General features: G+C 37.2%; 1 protein-coding gene across 1 annotated transcript; it reads left to right on the forward strand.

The window, feature by feature from the left end:
• Positions 1 to 1,046: 1,046 nt before the first annotated feature.
• Positions 1,047 to 21,904, forward strand: eff (ubiquitin-conjugating enzyme E2 eff). The gene is made up of 4 exons (XM_067088533.1): positions 1,047 to 1,380; positions 10,258 to 10,431; positions 18,083 to 18,188; positions 20,271 to 21,904. Exons 1-4 carry the CDS (start codon positions 1,357 to 1,359, stop codon positions 20,408 to 20,410), a joined length of 444 nt encoding a protein of 147 aa, XP_066944634.1. The 5' UTR covers positions 1,047 to 1,356; the 3' UTR covers positions 20,411 to 21,904.
• Positions 21,905 to 22,102: the final 198 nt, after the last annotated feature.

Below are 22,102 nucleotides of genomic sequence, written 5' to 3' on the forward strand. Positions count from 1 at the left end.
CAAGAGCAGGCACTGGTTCGTGCAAGACGTTACGGAACGAAATGCAACTTGCATGCCACGATTAGATTTGCTGCGTTTCAAGTGTATAAAGTATATAAAAGTTATCGTAATTCTTTTTTCTTTCGAAGTTCTGAGTAGCCTTTCGCAGTTCCTTCGTAAGTGTCATCGTAAAATACGTCACTGATAAAGCTGTCGTCTGCTTTATTGCGACTGAGCCACTGAGGTCATTCAGTGGTACAGGCGTTCTGACTGCTCCCGCTGACCTCAATTCGAATCCTGGGAAGGGTAGAAGCCCTTCATTTAATTTCCTAATTTTGTTGTCATCATTATCAACTGGAAACGTATCCAAGGTTGATGCTAATAAAAATATTCTATAATTATTGCTCAAGATATCTGTGTAAGGTAGAATTCTGTAGGGTAAAGGTACGCATTTGCAAGGCACGTGGTGCGAAAATGTGAGATTAGCATTTTCTAGGGCGAAGAAAAAAGGCATGGGGCTAGCAACTACATCCTTGTAACCTTTTCGTTAAAAGGTTAGCTCCAAGGAGAGAGAAACAACATTCACACGCATAAATGGTCAAAGACACATTCATACCTTAACTGTTATATCGTGGATTTAATGTAATATATGATGCAAAAGGCAATTTGTGCTTGAAGACTCATGAAAATTATCAAAAAAAGTTAAGATGTACTTAAAGTCATAGGCAGTGATATAACCTGCGTTTCGAAGATCAATACTGTTAACCTATATTTAGTTGTGTGACAGTTTTTAATCTTGGAAGACTCCACTGGGTGACCGTTCTTTGTGTCACATTTTAGCTTGACGCGAGAGGTCTTTTAAGCACAATTTGAAGAAAAGGAACATATCAGTTTAAATATATGAATACTTTTGTAATTGTTCTTTAACGGAAGTCGCGATTATCATAAGAAAATTACGAGAATATAACAGTCATTCAAACGAACGTGGCTAACACTTACATTTTCCCTCACAATGGGAAAAGTTGGACGAACTCTAACATAAACAAAATAAGATTTTCCTACAGATTTGACAACTCATACGTAGCGTACACACGAAAGGTGCCACAGGCAGTGAAATCCCACGAGTGAATGCAACAGAAAACTTAGCATATCATTTTCATTTTCCTCTAAAACACGGCGGGGGGAAGGGGGGAAGTTGCAAGAATTCCCCCGAGAAACATTACAGAAAAGGGCCCGAAATCCGCTGTCATGGGGACTCCGTGGTCGTTGGCTCGTGTATTCCTCCGCGCAGGTTCCGCCATCTACCATCTTGGTTGGTGCAGTGTGAGAGCGAACTCGCTTAAATCGTGTGCGTGTACTACGTATATATAGACAGCCATGGCACTTAAAAGAATTAATAAGGTAAGTTCAGCGTCTCGGCTGCGTCCCGGGACGAATCCACCCCCAAATTGGGCGTCGAAATGCGGGCCGTCTCTGCGCCCATGGTGTCGTAGATTATGATCCTCTGGGAAAATGACGGCCGAGGCCAGTGATCGAGAGCCATTTCCCCCGTTATATCCTCGCTTCCTCCGCCCCAGGTCGTGCCCTGTGGATGTCCGAAGTGCCCTGAATACCCCCACGTACCCAATGTCTCGTAAAATGATGCCCAATTGTCGAAATAGACCCCTACGTGACTGCACAGGGGCGGCGAAGGCGAAGGAAAACCCACGGGGTCTTGGGCCACACTTGTTTTGATGGAGGTGGATTGTAGCCCTCGAGCGGATGGGTTCTGTCCCTCCGACGGGAGGACCCGCAGGCCCGAAATAGGTTCCTGGGGAGGTTCACGTCGCGGCCGAGGCGTTAGGCTTGGCAAATCCGGCTGGCGACCCTTTTTCCCCTGTCGATTTTGTCAAGTCACCGAAGGGGCTAGTGTCCCGAGTGCCGCAGCTTAGGGTGAGGGCCTGGGGCCGATTTTAATTTGTCAAAATGTTGGTCAGTGGAGGTTTTATGAATATGAACGGTTTGACTAATATCTACTGAAAATTTGCCCACGATATTGACTTATTTTGGGTAGCCCAGGGCTGTGAGCTGGTCATGATGGTGCAATCCTGACAGAACCCTGGGGTCAAGCTACCCCCTTTTAGGGTATGCTAGGGAGTCTATAGGGGATCCTATTTGGAATAATACACTGTAGTTTGATGTTTATAATTGCTCTGATTTGTTGAGTAATGGCAAACTCATGTTTGTCAAACAAGCAATGACTTGGGTATTTTTTTGTCACATGGGTATCCTGTGGGAAAACCCAGCAGGATAGGCATTGGAGAATGGTGCCCAGTAGTGTGTAAATGCCCCATTTCTGAAAGACAAGCATATGCCACTTTGTATGTAATGGATAGGTCAGAACTAGATGCAGAGTTTTAAGAGGATTAGGCTAGTTGAAAAATTTTTATCTTCATTGAGAAAAATAACCCAGAACTCGTGGTTTTAGGTTTATTTTCAGTCACATAAGCAGTTTATCATATCTGTTACTGAGAAAAATCTGCACTTTGAGAATCTGATGATTTTCTGCTTTTTCAGAAGTTTAACTGACCTTCATCATCCATATGGTCAGTGATAATAAGGAATTTCTTTATTCATCGTTATTTTATTAACTTTGCATGGTAGAATGTCATTTGTAGGTCAATTTAGACTTTTTTAATTTTTGGGAGAAGGGGGGTGGGGCTTTCCTATGACACCAGTAGCTAAGCTAGAGTTGCAATAGGACTGATGGAAGCTAAAATGGATGATCTGACCATGGTTTTATCCCCTTTACCATGTTATAGGATTACTTTCTAACATAACTTACCCCACCCTTACCAATCTGCAGAGGTTAGGTCCTAACCTGGCCCAGAGGTGCTTTGCTCCTTGTTAATCCCAACCCACCGAACCAGAACAAGACTTACAAGGCTTCAATGGATAAACTAATCACTTCTATAGGAAGTGTCAAATTTTTCCCTATCGTATTAAAACTGGCTGGACTAGAACATCCACTTGCACGAAATCACAGGCTTGTGCAATGTTGTAGTCCATTCCAAAACAAACACATCTAAATGTGAATTTTCTAGTAAAAATTTCAAAATTGTGATACCAATCAGGAAAAACAGCCTTATTTCACATTACAGATCATTTTCCCAAGTGTGCTAGTCATACTCAGTGCCTGTACACATCTAAACTGATTAGCAGTTGATCATTTTCCCTCTTGCGTATAGTTATGACTAAATTAGAGTTGTGTTGACTGTCTGTTTTCTGGAAATTTGCTGTTGGCCGCAATATAATGTTCAAGAACTTGCAAAGTCCAAATAGTTTTATGCGGTTTATCCAGTGTTTGAAGGCTCTTCACCACCCACAGATGATAATAAACTAACCAGCAAAGAAATTCTGACCTTTGCGAACTAAAAAAAAAAAAAAAATCTTCCTCTTTTTACCCGTGGTGATATTGTCGGGCGAGGCATCATTGGTCAGATGATGGAAAACAAACCAAAACCAGTTTGTCATGTACCTGATTGCATCATGTAATAGAACTACATTCTAGAATGTTCTCAGCTGTCAGTGAAATGTCAGCTGGTTAGCAGTTGTAGGAATAATGCTTGTATAAAGTATTTTTTTAAGTAGATTTTTGAGGTAAATATTAGGTTTAGGAAATTATGCTAATGTCAAATTTATTACCTCTGTAGTATTATTAGACAAAAATGTTCAAACTTTACACATTCATATGGGCATGTTTTGGAGAATACCCAACATAGCTTTTGAGAAGAGTATTTTTCATTGTGGGGGGTTAGGTTTTAGATATCTCAGTTTTTTAGACACAGGCTTTAGTTACAGTGACCCAATTCTTTCAGAATCCTTCATACTTGAACTATTCACTTGGACCTCTTTTGTTACCCAAATATAAACATCATGATGCACTAAGAAGTATTCAAGTACATCACCGTTCATATCTAAGGTCGCACATGACTTGCATATTTAGAAAAATGGTAAATATAAAGGTGATGGTGACATGAACATATAATTTGTTTATATAAGTTTATGACTAAACAATGTAGAAAATGGTGAAATAATGCACTGCAGGGGAGATAATTTGAGAAATTTTTAGAGATGAGAAATTAAAATTTAACTTTCATCATTAAAATTTAACTTTCATCCCCGAGGGGCTTGCACTGAACAAGGCATCTTTTTGAGCTTCCTCCATGCTTAATACCAGCCACTCTTGGTTTAACAGAAAACCATAAAATACAGCAAATGCCTCTATCTCGGTGATCTTCTCTTAATTATCTCACCTTTACAGCATTATATTCACCCTATTCTATATTGTTTAGCAAGAAATATTAATAAAGTTTATCTTCCTGTAGCCTTCTCCTTTACATTTACCAAAAAATCATTTAGTCCTGCATCAGGAAAGTTATGTTTTTGTAATGTGGAATATAGATTTATGAGTTTAAACTGTTTATAGTGTGAAAATGAACGTCACTCATGACTCATTTTAATCTTGTGGCCATTTCGGCCATCTTCAAAACCTAACCTACACAAGTATGACTTTGCTCTCTGTAATATAATTTTATATAGTCTTCTGGTCATACCATTTTTTGTTAAGATGAGATGAGCAGTGACCTACAACTTTAGTAAACCCTGGAAGCTGTTTATTAAGTAAAATCTATACAGTATTTTATATGGCTTCCAGACTATTGCATAAAAATACACTGGGATGATACAGAAATAACGTGTTTCAAGTGTATGTATTACAGAATATTTTTAGTCTGTATTCGTCTTAATTTGCCCCCTACTCACACACACACGTACATTAGTCAGCTAAGGTCGCATGTGAAGAAGCATCTTTGGAAAGGTAGGGAGTGGTGCCCTAGGTTAGTCAAGGAAGTATCATTGTCACTGTCAGAGTCATACTTTTTAGCCAAGTTTTAGCCAAGGTCCAGTGGATTAGGACATGATTCCTTGTGCCGAGTTTATTCAGCTTACCCTGTATAAACCAGTTACTTGAGGCATTTTCAAGCTTTCTCTAACAATTTAATGCAGTTTGTTTGTGACCCTTTGTCCTTAGATCGTGTTGTTATTGTCTGGTTAGGTAGGCTACATTTTACTCATACAGTGTTTATTGCTGATAGCTATAAGTTTTTCATGATTCTCATCTGTTAATTATGAACATATTAGCCTAGGGTTTATATGAAAGTGTGGTTTGGTTAAGCAATCATACTTTTAAAAGAGGAACAGTAGAGGGAAAATTACATTACAGCATATTAGCCTGAAGTATAATCTTTTAAAAACTTGTCATTTTGTTTAGGCAGTCCCAGTTTTCCAAGAGGAGATGAAAATGCACCATATAAACTAAGTTTATTCTTTAAGTTTTTTGGTTTGGCATCGTAATTTTGAAAGAGGTTTGTTTTAGGCAGGTGTGGTTTTCAAAGAGGAACAGTTGGGACAAAATTTGAAGTGCAGCATAACATATTAGCGTAAGTTTATTTGGGAAGTCCGTTTGGTTAAGCAGTCGTAATTTTAAAAGAGAACAGTTGGGAGCAAATTGGAATAAAGTAGTATCCCATATTAAAACATCAACAGATATAATTCCTGACTTGCCATTAACCCTTCAGGTGTACATGTGGCAGAAAGTCATGCAGGTGTTAGGTGCTATTTAGATGCAACGAAATACCTGTAGAAAAAAGATCGTTTGTGCAATGGTGTGCTTTGCTATGCTGCTTGCAGTTTTCAGCAATTTTAAATACAGTGCGTCACCGACTTACGACGGATTCGATCTTACGACGCTTTTTCAGTGCCGTTAACGGTGCCGTAAGCGCCGTTGATGGCGCTAACGGCAAGAATAGGCATCAAGTTAACAGCGCTTACAGTACTGTAACTTGATGCAATCTTACGATGCTTTTTCAGTGCTGTTAACAGCGCCGTAAGCACTGTTGATGGCACTAACAGCAAGAGTAGGCATCAAGTTAACAGCGCTTACAGCACTGTAACTTGGTGCAGCATCAGGTTAACAGCGCCGTAAGCACTGTAACTTGATGCAACATCAAGTTACAGCGCCAAACATCAAGTTACGGCATTCTAAGCGCCGTTGAAGGCAAAACACAGACTTACGGCAGAAATCAACTTTCAGTGTGGTGCTGAAACGGATCCCCCGCCGTAAGTCGAGGACCTACTGTGGAGCTCATTTATGTTACAGTTCATTAAAGGAAGAAATATGGAGTGTTTTTGCCCCATAGCAGGTTAACTTATTATCTGGGTTATAGGTAAAACCCAAAGGCCTTGACTAGAAGTAATTACCAAAAGCATTGAACATTAATGTATTTGCAGGACTTAGAGATTCCCCTTATCACAGGTGCAAACAAACTTCCCATTAGCTTCGTAAAACTTGTAAAATAACTGATTGTATGCTTTTGGTTGAATTATTTTAAAACCTCAGATGTGAACCTTGTTTTAATATGCTTCGAAAATGTATTTTAAGAATACGAAAATGTATTTTAAGAATACATATTCAATCACTGTTTAGATGAAACTACAAATTACATTTTAAGGAAAGGTTAGGATTACAAAAGTCACCAACTTAGAAAGTGTTAGTTGTCAAATTTAGAATTTCCTGTATTAATTTCTTAATATTTTTCAACTTGGAACTTTTAATTAGCATCAAATTGCTTTTGCCATGTTTGAACTGAATTTGCAGACAAGTGATCACATCACTGAATACCGTATAACATATCCAATATGGCTTCTATTTCATTGATGGCATTAAGTACTTGAGTACTTGTACTGTACAGTGAAATTATTAGCATATGTCATCAAGAAAGCAGTCCAATCTTTTAATCTAATGTTGGTTAGTGTTCACCTAAGTTTAATAGCTAAGAATAATTATAGGGGCATTTTGTCCTGATAGACTAAGCCAGCTACCAATTTTGATGGTAAGAGAAGTGTGTGGATTAGGTTAACAGGTAACTAGGATCACTTAGTCTAAGTGACTTTGAGGTCGACATTGCTTTATAGGTGGTTCACTTTTTTGCTGCTGTCAGAAGTCTTGTTGACATAAATATGGTTATCATAATGATAGGCTCAATATAGCCTGCTGTTGAGCCATTGCCAGGTCTGCATAAATCCTTTGGCAGAAGACCAACCTCATATGAGCTATTTTTATTGTCATTAAGTAGTTTACTTTCAGGGAAGTAACCACACAGAGGAAAAGTCATATTGAGATTAATATTGTGACTGTAATATCAGTGTGTTTGTAGTACCTTCTTCATAGGCCTTGGCTCTGTGGAAGAGGATTATAGCCAGAGATATGACTTGCAGTTGAAAGGAAAAGAAATGTTTTGCGGTCTTAATTCTAAGTCTTAAAGACCATGCAACAAAGTTTTTCAGTTGTTGCCAAGTAAGATGTATGTATAGGACAGCAAGCACCATTACAAGTTGTATTTTCAATGTACAGTATTTTTTTTAATAGTAATTTTGAGCAAAATTGTACTTCAAACATTCACTGTAGCTTCAGGCTTTGGTATAATGTTTTGAATATACTAAAGCCCTAGGTAGACAAACTAAGTTTTCTGCAAGCCTTACCAAGGACTGAATGGTTGTACAATTGAGCATCAAGATATGCAGTTTAAATCCTTAATTGTAAGAAAGATGCTAACTGGCATTATAGTATACATCATTCTTTGAATTAGGTATACTCTATACAGTCGACCCCCAGAATTTGTGGGGATGCCTACCGCTACTCCCCTGCAAATAGCTCAAATCCACAAATACTTATAACCCCTCTAAAAATGCATATACCTGAATATTTTAATGGTTTTATCACAAAAAGTGCATTTAGTCACGAAAATATGAAAATACAGTAATTTGTGAATATTTCTCTGTGAAAAATAACCATGATTCCGTGAATAGGCGGGGGTCCACTTTAATAGCTTTTCAAAATTTTCTACGTACAGTATAATTATGGACGTAGGTCTTCAGTATCATCTTAGTTTATATTCTTCGTCTGTAAGGCAAATCATTTTTGTTTATTGTTGGTCTCGTGTAAACCTGCTATGCGTTTAAATATGATATTCATCTAATTAGGCCTATGCATTGAATGTTGGTGGAAGAAGAGATTATTCAGATTGTGGTGAGAATATATCATTGCTGAAAATAAACTACTCACTTGGCATACTTGAAATTTCACACTGAGTACAATAATGTAAGCTGAAAGTATGGGGTTGATTTAATAGGTAATATCAAGCAAGGTGTTTTCTAATGCAAATAGAGATATTTTTTACAGAATACATCGGGGCACTTTGTAATTCCTAATGCCTTGTGTTGATTCCTATCTTGAATTTGGTGTTCACAAAACCCTTTCCATTGCCAATTTTACCCTCAGGGTTATGAGAGTTCAAAGCAGTTTGGATGTTTTTTTCTAGTTTGTGTCCTTAAAATTGAATAGTATGAAGTACAGAAACTTTGTGCCAGATGAGAATTGTTTGCCATAAGCTTAACTTGCAAGTAGTAGCATGAAATATTGATTATACTTGTACAACAAAGATATGAATCATGATGATATGCAATATTGCTCTTGTGTAAGTCGTCATAAAGGCATGACATAGCATTCAGAATCAAGGGTAGCCTTGAACAGTTTTTGAGAGTTTATTTTTGGCTATACAAACACTCGTTTTTATCTTAAATCTCTTTTAACTGTATGATGTCTTTTAATATTAATATGTATCTTTTAATAGAAATAGGTGCCATCCAAGCTTAGGCTAACACAACATATGATTTTAGTCATTAGTGGTTAAGTCTATTCAAGGATTAATTAAGTGTGTGAGCCCTCAGCCATATATTGTAAACCTTATCGGTATTCACAGACCTTGTACTGTACGGCTCGTGATACATCTGTTTTAATGTTTTTCGACTGTAACTGATGACCAAAGAATGCACTTTGATACATGCATGTGCTTGGGAGTGGAAAATGGTCAAATGAAGATTTAAGTTTGATGTTCAGTGTATTTCACTGTGTGGTTTTGTTTGTTATACCGGGTAAACACAACTTGTGAAAGTAAATTCAAACATAGGATAAAATAGCTGTTGCAGGCAGGTTTAATAAACAAGTTTTGTTGTTCTCTGGCATTGCAAGGAGTATTTTAATTTGAATAATTCTCTAAAGACCAAATATGGATGCTGTTAACTGGGATGCTAGTAGTATGAAGTGGTGTTAAGCCTTAGGTACTGGAAGTTCCAAGAAGCTAACTTGAAGGTGGCAAAAGCCATTCTTGTTTGTCTTCATCAATTTTTTGTGAGTGAAGAATTGCTAGAAAGACCAAACAAAATATACCTGGTAGTAAAGGGTCGTAGGCTCTTCAAGTTCTGTGAAAAATATCCAGAATGTGTGTATTAAATCTGCACAGCTATCTTATTGTGATGGACTGATTTTCTTCTGGTACTTGTTACAATGCCTCTGATCTGTTTGAGACCCTTTTAAGGTTAACAACCACTTAACTTTGTATTGAGGCCAACCAAATACTGCAGCAGTAATTGGTTGGTTTGCTCACTCATTTGCACTATAGCACTGTATATTATTTTGATAGCCAACTATGCCATTGCCAGCAAAACCCAAAACCCATTATCCCAGTGTCCTTCTCTGTGGAATGCCAGGGATGATTGGTTTCGCCACACAAGAAAACCATCCGAAATGTATTCCCTTGAGCTCATCAGATTTTCAAACTACATGTCAGTAGCTTGCATGCAAATGCCTCATGGTTAAGCAAGTGGAAGGCAGCATTTAAAATGAATCTCAGCAATTCTGGACGCTTGCCCATTGTCAAGGTTAAAAATGTAACTACAGTACTCTAGTGAGGTCTAAAAGGACATCTTGACTACAGATTCCTGAGTGTTTTGTTACCATACAGGGTCTTCAATTACTCTATTAGTAGAAAAAGTAAAAATGGTTGAAATGACTTCGCAACACGGCAAGAGCACCAGAATGATAGATGGTAGAGGTTGGTTTTGTTTGATGCAGTTTACTTCCTCATATTGATCTTTGGATTATTTATAGGTTATATTGTGATGTGATTGTTGTTATTGTACATAATTGTCTGGCAATTAATTCAATACTAATTTTTAATACGAAAATTCCACAACATGTAATTGATGTGAAATCAAGACATTAGGATGAACGTGCTCATTTTTATTCTTGATTGCCAGTTTTGCTATGTAGACTTAATAAGGTTTTGCTTAGTTCTACTTCAAAAAGGACTTGTTACACATGATTCTCTTTCATTTCAGGAGTTGCAGGACCTGGGGCGGGACCCACCAGCACAATGTTCAGCAGGCCCAGTAGGTGATGACCTGTTTCATTGGCAAGCCACTATCATGGGTCCACCAGAGAGTCCATTCCAGGGAGGAGTATTTTTCCTCACAATACATTTTCCCACCGACTACCCCTTTAAACCCCCAAAAGTAAGTGGTCGTGCGTTGCGATGTGTCATTTTTTGCAGTAACGTTGGCAGTGACTGGTTGGTTGCTGAGGTGGGTGTTTAGTTGTCATCTTTGTGCGTGGTTGATCATTCAGAAGGAAAGCTTAGTGTTTGGAAGTTTTGTATAATAGAAAATGCAGGGCTTGCCATCAGGTTGGAAAGGATGGGGTATTATTTTTGTGCTGGCCATAAACATGATTTTTGATGTCACAACACTTCTCCGTTTAGCTTGAGGAATCCTAATGTCATATTAAGAGTGTTGTATAGTACTCCTTGGTGTTAAAGTAAACTGGACTTGGTAGGTAACAGGGAATGTCTTTACATATGGCCGCACAGCTTGCTCCCAATGTGATCTCGGATGATTAGTAAGATGTATCGCCAGCTATTATTTGGGGGAAAATCTGTGGTTTGAGTTGCAACTTTTACATAAAAGAATACATGGATATAAGTTACATTTTGTGCCCAGGATCTGACCCGATAAAGAAGGATTTTACTGTGGTCCAGGTTTTTTTTTTTTTTATAATTGTTACAGAATTTTTGGATCTTAAGAGGTGTCTTCTGTACACAGCAGTTACAGCATTTTGCATATTGCTTGTGCTGGACATATTTGACAAGTAATGAAGAGGACATGTTTGAATTTTTGCAAGAAATGGGGTTAGAGAATGCTATTTGGCACACTTACACTTAATGTTGTATCCTGGTAACTTGCTCTTCAGCGATAGCTTTAACCTTTCAAATCTTGGAAAGTTTATTGTCATTGGTGATCATGTGATATTTTAGAGAACCTACTTGAGTGTAAGTGATTTAATGGGACGCCACCAATTCTCCGAGGTCAGTGACTTGCTAATATTGATGCATTATTGACCCTTTTTGAAAAATCTGTACATTAACATTTTACCTGAAAATATCTAGGTATTTTCCTAGCATTTTAGATACGACAAATCCAAACCAATGTTATTAGAATGAAAGTTGGTATAAAGAATATAAGCAGTTAGCAACATCCATTTAGATCATTCATTGTAGCCAGATGTAACACTTGATCCCTATGGATTTGCTTTCTGTTAAATAGGTGCATAGTGGTGTCTTCAGGGGGAGTCTAAAGTGTGAGGCAAGATCTTAATAATGAAGTTTTCCTTTCTGCCATTCCCCTCTTGGCCTTATAGATTGCATTATTCATTGCACAAACATGCATTGTGATATTTTTTTAATGTGTTTTCATGGGGAGTGGCTTGGCTACCCAGAGGAAGCTTTTGACACAGTGAAAAAGTATATTAAGAAATGGTTTAACCAGAGCGCTGAATTAATATTAACTCATATATTGAATTTCATTACACTGCATAAAGAAAATATTGTGCTTAGGGGGAGAGGTAGAAAGAGAAAGTGTGTGTGTGTGTTTTTGTGTGTCTGTTACAACTATCACAAAGGGTGAGCAATTTTATCTTGTTTTGTGGTCTTCAGATAAATATAGGAATTGCTAACCTGGTAATTGTCATAGCACAAATACAGAAAACAAGATAAGATTTTGCTAGAGACAAGCTTTTGGACGATAGCAAAGAAATTCTAACGTCCTCTCATATGTGCTTCAGTTGAATCATGTGTCTTCTATGATCTATGGAGTACTAAGCTCTGGAGTCAGTCACATTAAGTCAGAGAGGTGCCTGGGCTTAGTGTCTGACTTAACATTGGTCTGTCACATTGCAAAATCTTGCAGACTTTTGATGGTTTTTGTTTGGAAATGTCCCATGTCTTACAGGTCAGCACATTACAGTTGAATTCAGGCTGTGGAGATGGATAATGTAATCTAAAGTTAGCACTTAGAACTTGTAAAAATAATATGAGTGGTTGTGATGCACATCTTGTTAGGAGTTTCTTTCACGATCTGACATATTCACAAACACTTGAGTTTTGTAAACCGTCCATTGTTAGGAGTCAGTGTTATATCATACAAGTTTTCTCAGCAACACGTATCATGACGCAGAGTGTGGTTCCCACTTGATGGGGGTATTGTTTCCAGAGTGTCGAAAACTGAGGCATCATTGTTATTGCTTAGTTAAAGCAGCCTAAGGGCTTCAGTAATCTTTCCTGTCGCTTCACATATCATTAATGTAAATGTTTTGAAAAATGCTGGTATTGGCAAACCACTGTTTAACCCTTTCGCTGTTGGCCTTTTATCTCCACTAGTGACGAGACCAGTGTCCTGCTGATCGTTTAACTGATTTTCTCCCTTTTATATGTGTACTTCGCTTCTTTGTTATTTTCATTTCTTGTAGTATTACACTGTACTATTGTTTAAATAGTATTATACTACTATTGTTACTCTAATATTACACTGTACTCTTGTTATGATGTTTTATTCTAGTAGAATAAATATTTATTCTAGTAGAAAAAATATTGAAATATGTAGTTATTCAGATACTGAATTATGTAGCTTGTATTAGAAGTTCATATTAGTGTGATACCTCTCAGAGCACGGAGTAAAGTAACACCAATTTTTTTTATTCAGTTTGAAAATCTTTATTACAAACCTTGAATGCATGCTCTTGGCCAATAAATTTCATCTGGAAAATCCTGACAAAAAAAAAAAAAAAAAAATCAAATATAGGTGTGACGTTGTGTAGAAAATGTGAATTGTTAATCTCCTGTAAAAGTTTCAGGGCACCAATTTTTCTTGAGCTGAATCTTCCGTTCGCAAGTTTTATCACATTTTCGTTGTTTACTCACACCATCTCTGGTGCTTGACAGATCCGCTTCCTTTGTCATTTCCTCTGATAAAACCTGAAGTAAAAAAATTGTCTTGTGTTGGTTTTTCTATATGTATGATATAATAAACATTATATTCACTGCTGTCACTATCAGAACTATTTGATATTTCAAGTCTGCTATACTATCATTTTCGTTTCCAAATGCGTAAAAGCCTCTGTACTAAATCGTCCTTGAGAGAAACCTCCCTTCATGGCATTTTGATGGTTACTGAAGGTGTAGCCCATGGCCTTAGGTTATCCTGTCAGTTATAATCAAATGTTGCCATTTGTCATTTTAAAATATAAACAAGCTCTTTACAATGACAAGGGAAACTCTGTTATGAGGTGCCTAACTAAAACTAAAAAAGACGACTGAGGAGATCAGTCCCACGTCACGGATGGGACCTTTCAGGGAATGAGATCAGTCCCGTGCAGTGAAGGGGTTTAACTTTTCTGGTGTTGGATACAGTCAGTGACAACAAATAGTCAGTGCCCTATAACTGAGGAAGCTGTATTTCAAGCTAAATTGTCCATAAATTTGATTGTAATTCCAGTGAAATCCACAGTGCATGCATTCAATATTTCTGCATCGGGTTTTCCCCTTTATTGGGTTTGACTTGAAGGGAGGGCTCCACTTTTATTTGGGTCACTGTATGCAAGTACCCTTCTGGGTTGGTCTCCCTAATATTCTTGGTCTGTCTGATGTCTTTGTTCTGCTCCTTCCACATTTACTACTTCCTGAGTAATGTTTTTACCCTTAAGTCACATCAGATTAAAGTTTTATTATAATTGCAATTGTAATGAGACTGAATTGTAATCCCTTTGCAGTTATAGCAATGAGACAGGGATGTAACCCCAGTGAAAATACAAGGTCATTAAAGGTATTTTGCCTAATGAGTAATTAGCATTACAAGATTGAATGTCATATATCACCCTGCAATCAATTTTCACCCAGCAAAGAGCCTGTATTGTGTAGCTGTATGCCAGTTTAAACAGGAAAAACAGTTCTGTGTACTTTGGTGTTATAGGTAGGAGGTATCTTTGTTGCAGGGATCCTGTCCGTGAAGGGTTTTCCAAGAAAATTTTGAAAAATTTATTTTTCTATAGTACTAAGTATTGTACTAAAGTCACACATTCAAATTTGCCATGCTGTTGTCAATTAAGATAAGTAAAACCCACTGTTAGATTGATGTGTTCATTCAAAAAGGGACACATTGAAATATAGTAATATGTCATGTTGGTCATACACACTTGACCTGTGGGTATTTGAGTAACACACTGCCGAATCCAATAAATGAATTATTACAGAACAACACTTATAAATAATTGGTCTCACATTTTTGACCTGTGGGTATTTGATGAATAACACTCCCCAATCCAGCAATGCATCTAGTGCGAACACCCCATGATTGCTCAGTTTACAACCTACAATGTCTGCAAAGTTATAAATGATTGCTCAGTTTTCAACCAACAATGTAAAGTTGTAGATGGATTGCTCAATTTACAACCAACAGTGTATGTAAAGTTATAATTGATTGCTCAATTTATAACCAAAAATGTATGTAAAGTATAGGAAACACATCCTTAGAAAAATTGTCATCGCAACATTGTTTTCCTATCTTTGCATTCATAAATATTTGTAATTTCTTCGGTAAGAAGTAAGAAATTCTGCAGTCCTTCTTATATATAAGACTGTTAACTCATAGGACTGGTTAAACCATTCATCAACAGTGCAATGATGGATTATTGTAAGCAAAGGAATTTTGTGGGTTAGGCTTTTTGTGAGCTGATGTTTGGCTTGGCTCTTTTGTCTTGACAAGATGTCATAGGTATACAGTAAATAGTATATCATTAAATAATCAAACCTTGAGGGTACTCCTCATTGGTATTTTGATATTGGTTTCTCATTAGTTCCATCAGCTCACTTGTACGTTCATTTACTGCTAGAATTCCTGTGTGGTGTAGGTCTTCACCTGCACTTTTTCCATGATTCCTGAGCATACTGGGTTTATCTAGTTACTTCCATATCTCCTGCTTCTCTGACTTTTCCTCATCCCCTCTTGCCACAGTTTTTAATACCTCGTCACGTATCCAAACCATCCCAATATTTTGATTTATTTTCCAGCCACTGGATGCCACATCTTGTGCTAAGTGACCTTCAACCACCACTTTACTGTTGCTTCTTGTTATCTATGCCCGTGTTACCGTAGCAGAGTGCAGAAGTCTTGAGAGGCGCAAGCATTTACTTTGTCAGCTGAAAGGATCATTTTTATTTACCAGTAGACTAGCACACTCTGCACTTCATACCAGCTGTTACTACAATTTTTCTAACTGCTGTTGCGGTACCTGCTTTTCCACTTGACTCTTCCCCTTTTGATTTGTTGCAGTTCCAGTGGAATGGTTCTGAGCTCTGCATTTTTTTTTTTTTTTGTCAGATCCAACTATGTACACTTGCCGGTAGTCTTGATCTCCAGGCTCTTTTCAGTCCTTGTCTGTTTTTAATTTTCACCATCCTTGCACACACACACACATACCCATACATATACACTATCCCCAGTCTCCTTAAATTTTTTCTTTAGCCTTTTTTCCAAAGCAAGACACAGTCTACAATCTGTTTGCAGCTGGATTGGAAACCTCTTTGAAAGCTTTTTTTATTCCTTCAGTCTGTTTTCCAGAACTCTTAGTATGCATTTAACAGACCTAGTAATTAAGAATATGTGTGTTCTATTAATTTTTGAAGTGTGCACAAAATGCAAAGTGCATCAAAAAGTTACTTTTTGGTTATTTGTGTAATTTTTATGTATCTGCATACATTGTGTGCTGTATAGTTTATTTGGTCATCTTTTCAGTTGCTTCTCTGTGCATCTGCACCAGTACAGATATACATGCTATTGAAATTTGGATGGTTATGGATGTAAAGTGCTAGAGACACTTGGATTTTGCTTGTTGCACTTAATCTCATTGTCAGGGTGCCTATACTAGGTTTACTTTCTGGGCCTTCAAACAGTATTGTCCTTTTTTTTTCTCTTCTTCTTCTTTTTTATTTGGTCTGGCTTTCTGTAAATGTGTGCTAAGGTCAAGAGTCAATGGTACTATGATTTAAACATCGAGGGAGACTTCAAACTTATCTTTAATGGATGGTAGGAATCCAACATTTTGTATGGTGGACTGTAGGGACAAGGTGAAAGCCATACAGTACTTAATTGATTATAGCCATACCAAGATCAAATGGGAATTTATCCTTGAATATATTATTTGAACTATATTTGTTTGGCATAAATGTAATATTTGACTACTTGTATTAGGCTTGCTTTGCTAAACTCTTTGTGCCTTGTGAAGCATAAAAGGAGTGTTAGATGTCAAAGATCAAATAGCAATTTGCCATGATGAGGTCCATTTGGTGTCACTCATATGTTTTTGAATTCCTCTGTTTGTTACATAATTCGGGTGTGATGCTCTCAAACCATTATTTAATTTTAGACATTGTGGTAAAACCTTTAACCCTTACACGACGGGCTAAATGTATATTAAGCACACCCCCAGACTGGGCAAACTTTAAGGTTGGCTAATATAAGAAAAAACATCAATGGAAAGAGGACGATATGCAAATGCGCATGGTGTAAGAAAAAAATACTAAATATTTTTCTCTACCTTCCATGGGAAGTTGAAATTGAATATTTACAACCTGTGCGGGGCCTCGTTTCCGAGGCACTCGTAAAAATGTGCTAATTTTACCAAGGTATACATGTTTTTTCTAATTTATTTTATTTTGTAAAATTATAATTACAGGTAACACAATAATCTAACAAATAAGAACTAAAATCAGTAACAAATTCTTAAGTATATTTATCATAAAATATTTACAAGATTTACTGAGATGGGCAATGTAGCAGCTTTCTGAGAGGTATACTGTACATGTTTTTTAATATTTCCATGCACTTTACTTTGCAAAGTTACAATTATAACTGAACTACTATAACAGATAAGAACTAAAACCAACAGCAATCGCTGGGTACATTTATGAGTAAATAAATAAAAAAAAAAAAAAATGTCCTGGTGCTAGGGAATGGCAGTACATCCCTCCTTGAAATCTTAAGGCACCCTGATCCACTTCTCTCCCTTACTGAGCTGCTACAGTTGCCATTAGTCATTTATAGCCAATTGAAGTGATATGAACATTTTTCCTGCTAAATTCATCCAAACTGTATGGTGCACAATATTATACTCACAAGAGTTAGTCCGGAGTTCGCTCAAAACCTGTTTTAAAGTTCTTCAGCAGGGGTTAATGCGGTAAAATTTTTCTTAATAGAACCTGAGGGTAATCTCCTATCAGCACTGGACTTCAGTTGAGTTTATTAAGCACTGATGGAACCATTTAAAGAGACTATTTTTATTACAAAAAAAAAAAAATGTATAGAATTTTAGTCTTAGAAAGAAAAATTAGTAGGGATAAAAGGATTGAGAAATACAGGCAGATTATGCTCAGTTTCTGTGCTACGTGGAAACCATATGCTTTTAAACTATGACATTACATGCCACATGTAAAAGTAGCCTTGGAAGACTGTTTAGACTGAACTTACGAGGATATGCCTACATATCCTCGATTGAAATAACATCCAAACCAGTGTCACTTATGAAGTGCGTAATAGCAGTCAGTCCTGTTATCCAAAATAAGGACAGTACCTTACATGTGTGCTTGATATAAGATGTTTATAATTTGTTGGAAGCTGTTGACTTGGGCTCCCATATTGAAAGTTCTATTGGACTCCTAATGTAGAAGTTTGGTGATATGTGGATTTCATTGTTTTAGTCGTCTACTAACTAAATTTGGTCTTTTTATTGAAAAGACATAATGGTAGCTTTAGTAAAGTGTGATATTTTTATTTTCTCTAGGTCGCTTTCACAACCCGCATCTACCACCCAAATATTAACAGCAATGGTTCAATATGTTTGGACATTCTCAGGAGCCAATGGAGTCCAGCCTTAACTATTTCCAAAGGTAAGAACTTGCTTCTGATTATATAAGTTTATGAATATTTATGAAACATACTGAATTGAAATCTTTTCTTGTACGTAGTCGAGTACAGTTAACCCCCGCCTGTTCGCGGCTTCACCTGCCCACTGGTTTTTCTGTGGAACGTATATCCACATTATTCGCAGAAAATTTGCCTATTCACAATTTTTCATAGAGAAATATTCACTAATTACTGTATTTAGAGAAATATTCACTAATTACTCTATTTTGATATTTTCTGGACTAAATACATTTTTCAGGATAAAACTATTAAAATATTTTTAGAGGGGGTTTTTGATGTTTGATCTATCAAAATAGTTACAAGTGTTTTTAGAGGATGTCAAGCATTCATGGATTTTAGCCATTCGCTTGGGCTTGTGGTCCCTATCCCCCGCAAACCCCCGGGGGTTGACTGTACAATTGTTATTAATTATCTTGGAAGGGAAAGCTCAAGATAGTCCATCTTGAAATCCTCAAGTTCTTACTTAGCAGTCTTACTACTCATCAGAGAAATGGTCTTTTCAACATCATTTACAGGTCCAAGTGGGTCTTCTTTGTTTTCCTTTCTTATTTTTACATTAAGAATACATAAAATTATATAGAAGCATTTGTTAAATTGTCCTTTTGTCATTTATGTAGTTGTGGCTCTAGAAAAGTTTCTGGGCAAACACATAATAATATTAGAGATTTTTTTTTTTAGTTCACAATAGAGTATGATAATTATTACGATGAGAGATTTTAACCAGATCGTAGGACTGGCCAAACACCATACTAAAACATACAGTATAATCTTACCACCCAAACATGGTGACAAATGCAAAAAATTATGTGGGGAAGACTGTTACCATAGTTTTGTGCCTTATGGATTTGTTTTTGTGTAATTTGGACTTCGCTAATAGGAAAGGAAGTAGCCCATTGTTTTATATTTCTTGGTAAATTGTTGAAAAGGTAAAACATCTCATCCTTTTAACAAGCTTTGAATGGAAAATGTAACTGATAACTATTCTTAGATGCTACATTTAGGCACCACATACTGTGTGTTGAATGTAGGCACCACAAACTCTACTATGTGTTGAATGTATAGCCATATTTTTCTGATCTTGTGCTGCACAGTGATCTCTTGTACCAGGACTTGCACTGGTCTATTGTAGGGCTTGTTTGATGGCACTCACGGGCCTTTAGTTTACAAGCATGTAATTGAACCTGATGTATATTTTCCATAGAGGGTCAGTTTGTAATGTAACATAAAATTGGGTGATTTGTTCTTTGAAGACGTCTGTGCATAATGAATACAGTAATATGCCTCTTTTGTGTACTTGCTCATTGAAAGATGCAGGAAAAACTGTAATTCCTAAAATCCTTTGCTGCACTACCTGGCCCCCAACTGCCTTGCTTGCTGACTGGTACTTTGAAACTAATCCCTTTGGTTTCTTCCCACCTAGCTGTCCTTTGTCTATCTCAGTAAGGAATAAATACTTCAGGGAGGGTCTGCGAGTCAAGAAATAATGTTATTAGTTGAAGTATTTTAATAGGCAGAGGTTGGATTAACATTATTGTTACTATATATAAAGCTGTTATGTTATCAGCACTTGACTACAAGATTCCTGTATTGACATTTACAAAATTAATCTGCTCACAATGAAAGACTAAGGATATAACTGGCTCATTTAATTGTTGAACCCTACCACTTGTACACCTGGACTTGATAGCTGTGTTCAGTGTAATTAAAATACATGTAATGTTCTTTGAAGAGACATTTTCAAAACCTAATAAGTGGTTAGCTGCTGTTAGTGAGCCCAGGGTTTAGCATTTTGGTTAGTAGATTAGTACAACTATAAATATTGTGATGGTTATTTTAAAGTGTAAGGTCCTCTTTGAATAAAGTGCAAAATTTAATGCATTACCAAAGGATACAATATAAGAATGGTTTGTATCAATTTTAATTTTAGCCTTAGGTAACTTCTGGTTATGTGAATGAAAATCGAATAATTGATTGAAAGCATCTTGGTAGTTTAGAGGTGCATGTTTACGAGTCTTTAATGGAGCTAAAATGTGTTTCCTTTTCAGTGCTCCTCTCAATTTGTTCACTACTGTGTGATCCAAACCCAGATGATCCATTGGTGCCAGAGATTGCGCGAATGTACAAGACAGATAAGGTCAAGTATGAAGAATTGGCCAGAGAATGGACCAGGAAATATGCTATGTGATCCCCCAGTGGCAGAGTGGTGGAGTGCGGCCAAGCCCAGACCCCGCCTCTGCCATAGCACCACCACTACCACCCTGACCGCCATTGCCGTTGCCATCAGTCTGACTGCTGCTGCTGCTGCTGTTGTTGCTGCTGATCCTTCTCTCTTCATCCTGGTTATGTTGAAAATCCAAACAAACTTTGACTCTCACCCTTCACTAATTACTCTACTGTCCGGTGAATAGCTACACCGTCACCTTGATGGTTCATCACTACACTATCACATTTGGCCAGCAGCCTTTCATTTGGCACAGAATAAATACATTGTGGACTCAGTCAGGGCCTTAATCATTCATCCGCAATTTCCCCAAATAAAGTGCCACTGCCATCAGCGGCTCCTCTTTGTACCTAGGATCTATTGTGTAAAAATGTAAACAAGGAAGTGCCACCTCCTCCACCATTGCAAAATATCATGCTTGTGTTAGTTTTGGGTAATACTGTACTTGGGTCAATTTGGTAGTGTGTGGCCAGTTGACATTTTAATGGTTGGGGAAGAAGAGAGAGACTTTCAAGGGACTGGAGCCCCTCTTAGCCAACAATTACCAGTGCAACTTGATTAGTCTTCATTCACCCACTGTAACACATCTTTTATTACTCATGTCTGTGTGTCCCGAGCCAACCTGCTTTGTTCTCTAGTGACGAAGGAATTGTGATTTTACTTTTTTTTTTTTTTTTTTTTTTTAACCCAGGTAACCAGGAGTTGAGTGTGTTTTGACAAATGTGTAAAATTGCCCTTTTTCACTTCAGTGTCACCCCATCCACTATAATCTTACATCATCTCGTGTAATTCTTTTTAAGTTCCAGTGTGTGATTCTCTTAACATTACAATGAGGGGGAGGGGGAGGGGGAGGGAGGGTAGTTGGCAATCCATAACACATCACCTCAGATATCATTGCTAAGCTGTTGTTTAATATTTGAACTATCATGTCTGTCCCTAGCCTTTCTTATTAACTTATGGTTCATTTAAAATTGGTATAAGAACATTTATTCATTTGGCCAGGTGCATTATTAGAAGAGTGACATGATAATTATTCTGCCTCATGCGTTATTAGGAACCGAAATATATAACAAAAAAGTTTCTTAATTTTTAAGCTACTTAGGTCCAAGACTTCTCTCCTTTCACACTATCAGGCTCTTCCGTGACTTCACTAGTCGTCCTCTGCTGCAACCAACACTCCTTACTATTGGCTTCTTGCTGTATCATTTGAGGGTTGTGCTCTCGGAGCCCAGTCTGCATCATCCTCATGGAAGAGCCTGGTGGTCGAGTTATCAGCTTTGCCTGCCTCTCGTGCAACAGGATACGGGAATATGATTTTTATTATTATTATATATAATTTCTCTGGCAGAAAACATGAGAGGCAGGTATCTTCAATACAAGGCTGTTTGGTTCATTTAATACAGTATTCAAAAAAATCTTTTCAATACAATTTTGTCAATAAAGGTGTACAGAACACTTTTCTTTTTCTTTTTTTTCAGTCCTTTACACCAAGTACAGTAACATGATTGAAACTTGCTTCATACTCTGCAGTATTTATTATAATAAAAGTTTCTATATGAGGTGAACAACCATTGTCTGCTTTTACCTAATCATCTACTTATTCAAGAGCAGACTGGTTTAGGGTATTTGACAGAATGGCAGTAAGGTGGTTTCACT

Source organism: Macrobrachium rosenbergii, chromosome 45 (assembly GCF_040412425.1).
Source record: "Macrobrachium rosenbergii isolate ZJJX-2024 chromosome 45, ASM4041242v1, whole genome shotgun sequence".
NCBI lineage: Eukaryota > Metazoa > Arthropoda > Malacostraca > Decapoda > Palaemonidae > Macrobrachium > Macrobrachium rosenbergii.